The sequence below is a fragment of the Orcinus orca genome, chromosome 18 (genome assembly GCF_937001465.1).
Source record: "Orcinus orca chromosome 18, mOrcOrc1.1, whole genome shotgun sequence".
Taxonomy (NCBI): domain Eukaryota; kingdom Metazoa; phylum Chordata; class Mammalia; order Artiodactyla; family Delphinidae; genus Orcinus; species Orcinus orca.
In genome coordinates, this window is record NC_064576.1 from 33,713,058 (window position 1) to 33,726,758 (window position 13,701).

The 13,701-nt window shown below is 33.4% G+C and overlaps 1 protein-coding gene across 1 annotated transcript in view; it reads left to right on the forward strand.

Annotated features, from left to right (window-relative positions):
• DACH1 (dachshund family transcription factor 1) overlaps positions 1–11,614 on the forward strand; it is a 414,957-nt gene extending 403,343 nt beyond the window's left edge. Inside the window, exon 11 of the mRNA XM_004286289.4 lies at positions 8,899–11,614. Within this exon, the coding sequence (XP_004286337.1) occupies positions 8,899–8,936 (38 nt within the window). The 3' untranslated portion in view covers positions 8,937–11,614. The remainder of the gene's footprint in view (positions 1–8,898) is intronic.
• Positions 11,615–13,701: the final 2,087 nt, after the last annotated feature.

The following is a 13,701-nucleotide window of genomic DNA, read 5'->3' on the forward strand; positions in this document are numbered from 1 at the left end:
GCAATATAATTTTTCTTTGTTTTAGAAATAAAACAAAACTTTAACAATGTCTGCTTTTTGTTTTTGTTTCTCATAAACTTTTAAAAGATAACCTGTGCTTCAAACAGCTAAACAGAACAATATTTCTTTATACCAACAAGTGCACATTAGCATACACAGCCCTCACTAACTAACAAGTAATACAGTTAGGTAGACTTCATAAACTTTACAATTGTAAATTTACCATTCAAACATAATGGACCAAGAGACCAGAATCCAGCTTATATGCATACCCTCAGTCCACTAAGTTTCATGAATCTGAACCTGGTTTTTCTGAAGAACTCTATTAAGAAAATCACTAAGCATCATCTTACTATCTAATACTTGAATAGGACTTCTCAAAACCTTGCTCCTAAGCAGAAAACATATTTACCATGAGAATACTTCCCATATAATCAGTGAAAAAGTGTATGTGGATAGTGGACAGCGTAAACCTTCAACTAGTTATGAATAAATACCTGATATTGGTGATGTATTAAAATTTCATTTCACTTAGGCAAACTGTTTTATTTGTTAAATTTACATTTGAAAAAGTTGTACTTATAGAAAAGTTCAAAAATATTAAAACTCTTATAAGCATTTTACGATGATTCATTTATTGTTAATGTTTTGTTCCATGTGCTTTATAATTTTCTCTATCTGCGTAGTATTTTCTGAAGTATTTGAGAGTGAGATGTATAAATCATGGTTCTTTACCTGTTATATTTACGCATACGTATTTCACAGGGTACTTATTAAAAATAAGGATGTTCTCTCATACATAAACACAGCATATTTATCAGCCCAGTAAATATTTCATTGACACAGTACTTTTATTCAAACTGACATTGAAATTCTAATTTTGTCATTTGACCCAATCATGTCCTTTATAACATTTATAACCTTCCTGAATCCAAATTAGGATCACATTATATTAAGTTGTAATTTCTCTTTAGTCTTTTTGATCTTGTGCATTTTCTTGGCCTTTTAAAAAAATTGTAAAATTGACTTTTTTGAAACAAACAGTCTTAAGAGAATGTTTCTTATTTTGCATTTGATGTTTCCTCATGATTAGATCAGGTTGTGTATTCTAAGCCAGTATACTACCCAAGTGACGTTGTGTTCTTTTCAAGGTATAATATCCAAAGGTGCATAATATCCATCCCTCATTTTGTAATGTTACTTTGATAGTTCCTTCTGTATGTATTTATTGAGCACTTGCCAGGTTCCAGGCAATGTTCAAGGTGCTAGAAATACACAAAGTCATATGGTATGTTACCTACTCTTAAAGAGATTATAGCTAGACTTTAATCAATTTCTCTAAGATAGCAAAGCTGTACAAGTATTGGCATAGTGAAAACAACTTAGGAGAGGACAAGAGTTTGGATCCTATGACAAGTGTTGTAACAACACTTAGGTCCTAGTAATACAATGTATGGAATCCAAACCCTATCTGCATGAGTATAGGCTGATCGTTCACAACTAAAACATTTTGTCAGAGGGCTAATTTTTTAACATGAAGTATAGACTTGCCTGTTCCCTGTTGAATAGACAAGCAGTAGATAGTTGATGATGTTTTAAAAATCAAATTTGCTTGGTTGTAATCATGGAGATATGGTTTTAAGAACATTAAGTTCTTAAATAGATATCAGTTCATAGAACCACAGGGTCTAGATTTCTACCCCAATTGGGGAATATCCTTGAGTTACAGAATAAAAGATATTTAATACCCACTAAACCAAAATTATCTTAACCTTTGATAGTAAATTCCTCTTTGCCCACAGAGAGCATCAACATCATAGTTGAGCCTGAAGTTCAGGCAAAGGGACTCTTTAAGATACTGACAACAAGAATGTCACTTCTCAGGAGAGCTGAGATACTTTACACTGATCTAGCCATTTGGAAATTTTTTTTTTTTTTTTTTTTTTTTTTTTTGCGGTACGCGGGCCTCTCACTGTTGTGGCCTCTCCCGTTGCGGAGCACAGGCTCCGGACGCGCAGGCTCAGCGGCCATGGCTCACGGGCCCAGCCGCTCCGCAGCATATGGGATCCTCCCGGACCGGGGCACGAACCCGCGTCCCCTGCATTGGCAGGCGGACTCTCAACCACTGCGCCACCAGGGAAGCCCTGGAAAATGTATTTTGCCCAGGGCTGGAGTTGGCGAAATAACTCCAAGCTGGCTAAGATTAACCATAGCCATCTGCATATCTTCAAATGCCTTCTCTCAACGTTCTTCAGCTCAGCTTTCATTACTGGTTTGTCTGTTTAGTTTCCCATTTTAAAAGAATGTGTGATTAGATCAGGCTGCCCAGTGATGATTCCTTCTAGCTTCCCAAGAACTAAAGTCTAGTTCCACCTGTTCCAATTTGTCAAATTGTCAAAGTTCAGGTCTCTCCCCTATTAGTGTGCTTACCTAGAGTCTAATACAAAGTTTCTTCTCATGTAAAGGACAGGGATTCACTTTCATTATTTTTGTCTAAAAATGTGGTTATCTTTTAACCTATATATCATAACTTTAGATAATCCTCTGTTCTCAGACATGTTTTAAACTAGACTATGTTCTCTCATGTACTTTCTTCTCTGAAGAAAACTGAAAAATATTTAAAAGCAGTTCTCAATTATAAAACTATTTTTGTTTGCAATATTAGCTGCAGTCAAGAGCTTTACTTCATACTAGCCTTGTAATAAACATATTATCTACTCTGATTTCAAATGAGCTGGGCCATGTTGGTCTACTGAGTAATCCATTATCTACTGCTTGTACTAGTATGTTTGGCTTGTATAGACAGAATAACTTGGTGTGCCTTCTTACACATAGTCCATGCCCACTCTCTAGAATGGCACTGGGTGCTTATAGAGAAAGCATTCAAAAGGGATCTGGGATTCAGTCCTCTCTCACTTTGACCCAGCTCTGTGGGCCTCAGGTTCTGCAGCTATCACCCTGAAATACCTAAAATTCAAAATCTTTTGCAACTTTTTCAGTTTTTACTTTTTCATTATATTTGAACACAACCTTGACTATAACTTCTGGAAATCACTGATACTGTTATTATCTGCATTTCATGAGAAGAAATGATATTTACCCAGTATTCTCTTGTAAAAGAGCTTGTGCTGAACATCAATCTCTCTTAAAATATTTCTCATGTTAAATGTAGACTTTGTGTCTCTGCTTCTTTGCCTCAGCAGTAGCAGAATGTTCTTACTCTAAATATAAAATTATAAAAAAAGCAAGAAACAATATTTTCTTTAATTAGCTTCTTCCTTTAGGGGTTTTAGAAGAAGGGTTATGACTTGACAAAGATCCTTCCCATCTGTTCCTGTTTGTTTGCTTTTATTTTGACTTCCTTTCGTTGTCTTATCAAATATCACATGAATCATTAACATTTGTTTTCATCACTTGTTTTGGTTTCCCTTACTTTTTATGATTAAGACATTCTGTTGAGAGAAGCTCAGGGTTACTATATTTCATATTGACCTAATATTATTTATGTAAATATTAAACTTTCTAGATGTATGATCTTATATGTTTGCCCTCTGTTATGTTCGTATTTTCCTCAGCTCTGGAGGGGTGAGATAAGGGCACATGCAACTGTTTTGTGAAAGCAGCAAACTTCATTAGATTACAGGTGTCTGGATATACGTTTTGAACAAATAGATGCCATTTTTAATAAAACTACTTTCTAACAGGAAATGTAATTTATTACGCCCTTTGTGCTAAAGGCAAGTAAAAGATCCTTGTGGATGTTTTTGCAAGGGAGTTCTATTCAAAACTGGAATATATACCTATTTGCCTACTGAGTAATACTTTTCAGTAACATACTCCCTTGTTAATGATTCCACTTAGTTTTCATACAATGAAAGCATTGGATTTCTGGTGTCAAGTAATTTGAAATGATTCCAATTTGTATGCCATCTTCTAATATAAAATCTCATCATATATTGTGATTGTTATTGAACAAACATCATTAGTTTTTTAAAGTAAATGATAAAGCTATTCAATACTTTAGTTTTATATATGGAATAAAAGCTAAATTATATATTTGTCTATATGCATTAGATGTTACAAATAACTACACATAAGAGTAGCTGCAAAAACATTAAATCAGTGTATACGTATAACTGAATCACTTTGCTGTACATCTGAAACTAACACAACATTGTAAATCAACTATATTCTAATATAAAATAAAAATTAAATTTAAAACAGAACAAACTTAATTCATGAACACAAAACAGAACTGGAAATTTTGTGACATTCTCCATTTCTCCCTCCTCATCCACAGCTAACAAATAACTGATAGAATCTTTATATTTAATGGTCTGAGCTGAAGATTTCAACTTTAATGTTAAAACCTGAGATTCATTTTTATCGAGAGTTTAAAATTTTTTCTTTAACTCATCTGTAGATCCAAATCTGCATAATAACAGTAAGCAGCATACAAAAATTCACACCTGCAATAAACTATTCAGTGACCTAGATACTTTCTTATACACCAAATTAGAGCTGTAAACATCAAATCACAATGAACTCTGGAACTATTAGGAATTTGTAATCTAAATAGCTTCACTCAGTGCCTACTCCCACATGCTTTTAATTAGAAGAGACTTTTTAATTAAGTACTCCCATGCACAAAGTGTCACTTGATGATTTTTTTCATATCAACATCCCTTACGAAAGCAAATAATCATTGTGTCAACGGAAGATATTTTCTCTGAAATCAAACTATAAGAATTTTAGTTCTGATTTCAAGTTGTTCAGTTGAGGCTCTGCATACTAAAAGAAAACCTCTGTTTTCTGAGAAAATGGTGAGGGACAGATTCACAAAGCAAGGAGGCTGATGGTACCAAGGTATCCAAGAGTCAGTCCCTTACCTCTGCAAATCAGAGACAGGGTATTTCCTCCAGTGATCTTGCAATTGCTTATTAGAGGAAGTGACAGAATAGATTTGGGTTCACACAAATATCTAATCACTGCACTTCCATTCACTAGCTCTTTGAAAATGTGCCAGATAACTTAACATTTTTGAGTCTTAATATCCTATTTGTAAAAGGCACTAAGAATACCTATTTTTTTGAGTTGTTGAGAAGTTTAGATTTAAAATCTATAAAGTGCCCTGAACACAATAGGTGCTCAGAAAATATTAGCTATACTGTTGGTAATCATTATTGCCTTTATTGCCAGTTTACTTGATCTTAAAAAAGTTCTCATCCGTTTGAGATATCAAGGAATGATTGTTTCATAAACACTGCTCAGCATCAGGAAAACATATTTTTCTGTGGCCAACAAATGCAGAAATAAAGACAATATAGGAAATGGTGAGTAGGTGTGAGATTGTCTAGTTAGAAGGGAAGTATAATGCACAAAGGGCAGCCATTAAAACAAAACATGAATAAGCCTCTGAGTTTCCAGATGCAAACAACACACCTCTGAATAATGAAGTCTTAGCCATGAAAATACTCAGGGATTCCAATAATCTCCATCCTGCGCTTGTTTTTACAGGGCCTTCTCTAGGGCTCCATCACGTTGCCTGCTGTTTGAAGAGCTGGGGAAGGAAAGATTATTGGCACCATTATTACATAACGTAAAAAAACATGGCACAGTTTGAATTATGGGCCCATGTATTCTTCCTAGCACCCTTGCCATTCAGCTTGCTGTCCGGTGGTTTGTTATCAGAAGCCTGAGATAAACCTACAGTCCCATAACTCAGAAGCCTGCTGGTAGCTCTCTGGGTACATCCATATGTGGTTATTTGCTGCGGGTTGGCGGGCCAATATAACTTCTCTGGACCAACATAAAATTACTTTAAACCTTTTTTTTCTTACAGACTTTGAATTATCCATAAGTATGTTTTAATAAAGATGACAAAATTATATGGTAGAATTGCCTTGAAAGTTAGGCTCCATAGACAAAGGGAGAGGGAGTTACTCTCTAGGGTCTGTCTATGCCTGGTATGTTTCTGTTTCCAGGTAATTCTAAGGCAGATAATCTCTGATGTGTAAGTATTATTTAATCATGGAAATGCCTTAACTATAGCAGTTTGGATCTATTTTATAGCTGGCATCTTTAATGCTTGATGCTTTTGTCCATCTGTTAGGAACATTAGTCAAAAATTTAAAGAGACATTTATTAAAAGTAGATTATTATAGTAGATCAAGTACTGAGCACATAAATACAATGTATATAATTTTTATAAACATGCTTTGTATATGATCTAAAGGATCTTATAAAATAATTATTCATGCTATAATTTTAATTACTATATTTTTATTTTAAAATTTAGTTTCAGACAGACTTTAAAATTTCTAACATGCTAAAGGGAATTATTTTTAATACATAAGCATAAGTAATTGATTTCTCTGAAAGTTTAACATTTGAGACTGCATTAAAACTTTTAAGGCAAGTATTATGCTGAAGCACTCTCCTTCTGATACTGATGGGAAAAGAAATATGGCTGCTGCTTTTGTGGGTCTCGCCATGTAAGAAGCTTCCCATACGTAACTTCAAAGTGAGACAAAGTGCTATGGAGTTAATTCTTAGGGTGCTTGTGTTGGAGAGTAAATAGGAGACTCTATATAGAGAAGTTTAATAGATGGGAGCAACAATGTAAGTGGGGAAGGAGGAGGTACTTATCTTGAGGCATTTAGAAGGAATAACAGGCCTGAATACTCCAAAGCAGTGCAGAGCTTGGTGTGCCATATGTAGAATGGCACACCATTCTATGAAAAGGAGAGCCAGGGTCACTGACTGAGGGAGAGGGGTAACATATAAGGTTAGAGAAGAAAGTCAGTAGCAAATTACATAGCACTTGGGTGAAGAATTTGGCTAGTGGACCTTTTAAAACAATGATTCATACTTAATGAATAATTTCTATATATCCATTCTTTGCTACTACATTCCTTCTACTTAATACGTTATAGACATCACAGAAGATTAGAAAACAATTTTTCAAAACTTTAATATTTTTCTTTAACAACCTTTTTTTTTTTTTTGGCCGTGCCCTGTGGCTTGTGGAATCTTAGTTCTGCGACCAGGGATCGAACCTGGGCCCCCAGCAGTGGAAGCGAGGAGTTCTAACCACTGGACCACCAGCAAATCCCATAATTTTTTTTTCATTAATGTACCAAGATTCTTTAAAACTCCATAGAATGAAATGTTAATCTTGAGAAAATAATTTCTTTTCCACAAGTATTTTGAAGGACTTCACTGAATAAAATTTAAATTTAGGGGAAATTGAGAATGTTTCTCTCCGCCCGTCTAATCCTAGGAAACGTTGTCTATTTAAAAAAAAAAAATAAGAATGAGAATGATATCCTCAACTTAAGTGAATACATGATAGAAATATTGAGATAATTGGAAGGAGAGAGAAGTAGGGATAAATTAAATAAGGACTAAAAATTAGAAAATTTTGGTTAAAAGCATCAGTGTTCTACCTCTTTGGTTATTTCTATGACTAAATTTTAAAACAATTTAGTTGCTTTTCTTAATAAAAAATTAAGATCAAAATTATCTTTTAATAGGTCCAGTTTTTAGCCACATGATACTAAGAATATGAAAGAAAAGTTTCAGTTTATTTTTATAATATTAGTTTATTAGGTTTATTTATCTACTTTGTATAAATCACATGAAAGCTATATCTGATTTATTCATTCATTCGTTCATTCAAACACATTTTATTGAACATATACTGGGTGCTTAGACTGTATTAATAAGCCAAACAGCATTCCATAACATCCTAGAAGTAATAGTCCAACTGTACAAACGACGCTAAGCTAAAACATGTTGTAGGAATATAAAACTTAGGCACACCAATATTTCTGTGAAGTAGAAAAATAGTTTAACATTGGTTTTAAGCTCCTTACTAATTACTGTATCTACCACAGATTATGTATAAGCACTCAATTAGCTTATCGTTGAAGGTGAAATCTGCAAATATTTAGACTCTCTATTTCCTAAATTTACTGTAGGCTATTTCTATTTCCTTATGCTTTAATTCTTGAAGCTATCAGACATTTTGCAAACATTTACATTACAATATACATTTAAAAAAATTTTGGAAAACTTTACTTTTCTGATTACCTTCTACTGTAGATATTAAAACGTGAAATTTAAACAGATTTTGTACAAATATTTCCAAGGTTTAGACCACACCACAAAGTGGACAGTTGGGAGAGTGTTACATTTGGGAAACAGGCTTATGTTTTGTTTTGTTTGTCCTCTGGATTTTTAATTCCTTATTTTTGCTTCATTCAAGTGGGTTTATTGAAGATTTGATTTACTTTTCTTTTTCACATAGCTGTGTGTTTCTCAATAGGTAAAAGCTGAGTAATATATTAATATTTAATTGTTCATTTAATCTCACTTCAAGGTGGAAAGGCTATAGTTCATTGATATTGATGAAATAACCCAAGTAGCTTTCACATAAATAGCAACAAATGTGCACAACTGTTACATTACACGGTATATTTAACAACACCTCTAAGAAGTAAGATGGGAGCTCAGTCTTTCCTGATGGAGATATATCTGAGTGCATTCAAAGAAAATTTGGTTCTGCAAGCTTGGAGGAAGTAATTGTCATTCAACAGAAATCAACTAGCTTTGCATATCAGTAAAACACATACACACACTCTTATCTATTTTCTGAGTGCTCTGTACTGATATCAAATATATATTTATGAGAACTAGAAACGTTGTATTCTTTTCAGTCACTTCAATTCAATGTAACTATGAAATTAACTTTGAGAATATGTGAAAAATGTTACTTCCTACATAAGTGAAGATAGAATAAAACCCACAAATTTTATATCAGGCTATGTAGTTTTTATATTCACATTTGTCCCCCAGATGTCATATAAGTAATTATTTTTTGTTGTTCATTTTTAGATGGAAGACTGTATTTGAAAACTACTGTCATGTACTGAATCTTTCCTGTTGAAGAAGTCCATGTTATAGTAAAGAACTTTGCAGTCAGACATTCGTCATTGGAAAGTTTGGGAAAAAAATAAAGTCCTTTTAAGGGAACTTCCTCAATTTTGTGTATTAATGTTCTTTAAAAGTTTAAGTATTCTACAAAAAAAAAAAAGTTTCCTTCATTGATTTTCACCTGTGGTTCATACCAGAGACCTGAGAATGTTTGTAAATGTACAAGTATCAAACTTCTTACAGTTAATAATTGCAACTTTGCTGCTGGACACTTGTATATGGAGTCAAAGGCAGGTCTCAATAAGACCTAGCTTTGTTTTTTTAATGGAATGAACCATTTTCCTCTTCTGAAAATTCTGTATCTGAGCACATCAAGAGACGCTTGTAGCACTGGTCACCCAGACTTACAGAATTATGTCCTCCAGAAACCAGCAAGAACACTTGGAAATGAACTTGTAGGGGACAGAGAGGATTCCTAAAAAGTCAATAAATCAAAGAGTAATATTCTGTTACATTCTATTTTAAACTCTCTAATTGTGGGTTTTCTCCTGAAGATTTTTGTTCATGTACTTTCCAAAAGACCAACAAATGGATATTGACAACAACCCCGTGAAATAACATTTTGCATACCTGAAAAGAAGCATTGGAGATAAGCCAAAAAGTTTCACCGAAGGTCTTTTTTCCTTAAAAATATATAAACGTAACATGTTTTCATTCCAAACTGGTAGTGGTATATAGAATTTAAAATGATCATTATGCTTCTTCTTCAAACTGTTGGTCACATGTACAGTATATAAACATAAAACATACAAGGAAGGTATTATGTATGCAGTAGTATACTAGAGTTTAGGAAAATGAAAATTTTAGAAAATACGTTTTGTCACCCTGTTGGTCAGAAAGACACCTTTCTGGTTTTAACGCATGCAGGCATGTAAATATTTGTCTGGAGTCACAGTATTAATGAATGAGATCTTAAGCATCTGGTGACATCAGAACTCTGTGTCAGCCACTTTTATTTGTATATTGAACCCTAGTTAGTGCCCCAAACTGCACTATTGAGAATGGACTGTGGCTGAACAGTAAATCAAAACACCAGAAATATTTTTATATGTTAATGTCATATTATGTTAATGTTGCTGAAAGACAAAACCTAACAAACCCTTGATCCTTGATGTATCAGTCCAATACCATGTAGCGCTGAGTGATAAAGTTAAAATGTGTTGTGCTTCCCACCCTGGTCAGAGGGAAGGGTGCCTACGTGTTATTTTCACTGTCTTTTTGAAAGTTACAGTATGTGTTTTCACTTTTGTGCAGATAACTGGAAGTCAAGCTACGAACAGTGCTTATTACATGCTGAAGTTACCTTCTCTTTGTTTTTACATATTTGGAGTTACACCTTTAAAGACTGATACGTGAATCAGTATAGTTGCTGGACATTTTATGATTTTGCTGTCATCTTACAATTTTATGATCATAACATTATTTATTACCATAAATAGCAAAATCTTAAATGACCAAGAAAACTAGCTTAAAAATGTTTAAAGATAGTTCTCATTGGGTATTAATGATTTGAAAAGAAATTAACATTATAGATACACTGGCACTAAGCTTCTATAGTTTTTTAGGTCTTCCTTGCAATACTGGAACATATTTCTTTTGTGTAGCTCGCTATTAACCAGCTAAGACCATTTTTAATGCAATAAAAAGGTTATATATACAGTTCCTATTTTTAGCTTGCTTAAAAGGGAGCAATATTTTTATTTAAAACACTGTTAGTAAATGCTTTGTAGAAACTTGGTTTTCTAAGCATAGTTCTTCCATAACCTTCTTTTGTTATTTGAGCACAAGAGATTCTATTCCTTGTTGTATGTATCTCTTGTTTTTCCCTGTATGCAGTCTTTAAAGGATTACAACACTTAAAACAGAGGAACTTGTGGCAAGCTTTTGAATCATACATTTTTTGAAAGTTTTTTTAAAAGCCTACAACTTCCGTAAGTAGTAAAATCAGCCATTGCTCCGCTTCTTGCATAGAGTCACCTGTTAAGTAGGTTAAATAGTTTTAAAATACATACTTTCCAGACCTTTGAGAATGTTTTAGTGTTTGGTTTGCTATAAAAGGAAATTTTAGCAAGGATTAAAGAAAAAAGCTATCAGCTATATGCTATGAGAGAATCTTACTAACATGTTGTAAATATTGCAAGTCATGAAATGTTATTTTAAGTCTGTAACTTAAGTTTTTTTCCCCTTTATTAGTTATACAGGTTGGTTTAAAATTTGTTTTTTGGTTTAAACAAGTAAAATTGTGCCCATTTTATGGTTTCCATGCTTTTGTAATCCTAAAATTATTAATGTCTGGTTGTTCTATATTATAACCACATTTGCGCTCTATGCAAGCCCTTGGAACAGAACATACTCATCTTCATGTAGGACCTATGAAAATTGTCTATTTTTATCTATATATTTAAAGTTTTCTAAAAATGATAAAAGGTTATTACGAATTTTGTTGTACAAAATCTGTACAAAAATCTGTTTTTACATCATAATGCAAGAATTGGAAATTTTTCTATGGTAGCCTAGTTCTTGAGCCTGGTTTCAATGTGAGAACCACGTTTACTGTTATTGTATTTAATTTTCTTTTTCTTTTCAACAATCTCCTAATAAAACTGTCTGAAATCTCCCTGTGACTTTATTTACAGTTCTTCTTTATTAAATTTTGTGAAATGCATAGCATTGAAGGAATATTCACTTTCTAATGGGAGGCATCTCAAAACAACATGTCAGCTCTTTACAATATGAAGGGAACAATGCTCAATGATTTTATTTAACATGCAACTGCTTCTATCTCTAATATGAATCACTGTGGTGAAAAACATCATAAAAGCACACTCTGTAGTTATTGTTTAACAAGCAGATTTTCCATATTTTGTTTCTTGCCAGCTAAGCAAACTGCCCACATATACATGATTTATTTATGTACATTTCTCAGTTTATGAAGCTGTTATTTGTACCTTTTTCCTTTATATTCTTATATTCCCATGATTCTTATTTCACAAAGCTTTGTGCTGAATAATGTAAAGTAGACATGTTGATGGAACAAAATATATTATTCCCATATCTATAAGAGTGTAGATTTGTAACTCTAACTCAGTGTTTTGCTTTCAGTCTCTATCATTGGAAAAAAATGCCTTTAGAAACTTTGCAATTCCTATAGCCTTTAATAATATATAAACGTTTTTATCAATCCACAATGCAGCACTCAAAGAAATACTGGGTTACTATCTCTGTGAATACTCTAAACATTCCCAAAAGAATGGAAAATGAATTTTTTTCTGTCTAAAGAGATTATTTCAATGAATTAACAAATTATGATTTATCCCTAATAAAACCTCAAATGTTTATATGACCATTACAAACACATTTTTGTCTTCTGTCCTCATATGTTTTTGTCAGTTAAGACTTGTACTAGAACATCATACAGCCTCTGGATGTTAGTGGCATTTGGTGATGATTTAAGGTTTCTCCCCATGTGTTTTTATTGGCATTAGCAAATTTACAATATGACAAAAGTTATTTATTACTAGAGAAGAGTAAATTATAAATAAAAGTTACATGGATTGCATTTTGACATATGAGAAGTAGGGATGTTAATAGAATTAAAATATTATTGTAAATGACATTGTAAATATATCACTTTTCCTCATGTGTAGGCTTGGTGCTAACATTTATCTTTCATATGTACAACTGGTATATAAAAGCTGAACCAAACCTCATTTATTCCTTTAAACAGATTCATTAATAAAGCCTCTGTTCTGCACAAAGCACTGTGCTAAATGTTGTAATGAATGAAAACATAGCTGTTTTCCCAGAGGAGCTTATAATTTTGTTGGAATAGGAAGTCTTACTTTCAGCAAGAGAAGATTCAGTCAGCATCTTCTAGGCTGTCATGGATATAGAGCTAGTATTAAGAGGGCATGGGCTTAGACGCCTTCCTACTAAGTGGTAACAATCTGGTGACTCATTTTGTACCTTCATCTTCTAGCAACTAATATAAGACAGTTTGGGGGTCAGACAATTCTGTAGAGCTTGAGAAAGGGGATGAATACATTTTCTTTTCATGTTATTTTTCATGTATTTCAGTCACATCACTCTTCTTACCAAGGCTCACAAACTTTGTTTTAAATAAGTAGTCTGTTTGCAAAAATCATCAACAAACAGTAAATTCCTAATATTCAGATTATTGAGTATAGAGGTACAATATTCAATTCTTATCATCCAGCATCTATGTGGCTAGGGCAAGTAATGGCCTAAAATGATTCAAACACAGAGCATAAATTCCTAAATGCCAAATGAGTGTGTTAGGTAATGAGTGACATTTGTAGTGGCAGCATCATTTACATTTATAGGTTAATGAGCTAGAGATTTTGGCTTGAAATATTGCATCTGTTAGGACTCCTTTGGTTGGCTGTAACAAAACGAATTCCTGCAAGTCTAAAGAGCAAAAGGAATTGGTTAGGACGACAGAGGGATGCACATGGGACCTCAAGCCAGGATTGCAACCAACCCCCAGGGACCAGGGCTCCTCTTCAACTTCCATCTTTCTGCTCCTCTCAGTGACTCTGCTTCTTTCTCCTCTCATTGCTGACATATGTTCCTCTTGATTCCTCTATTATTCAGGAGCATACGACCACACCCACCGAAGTGAGCCAATCATTTTTTCTCTCTTGTCTTAAGTCAGAATCCCTGAGTTCTAATTGTCTGGAGTCA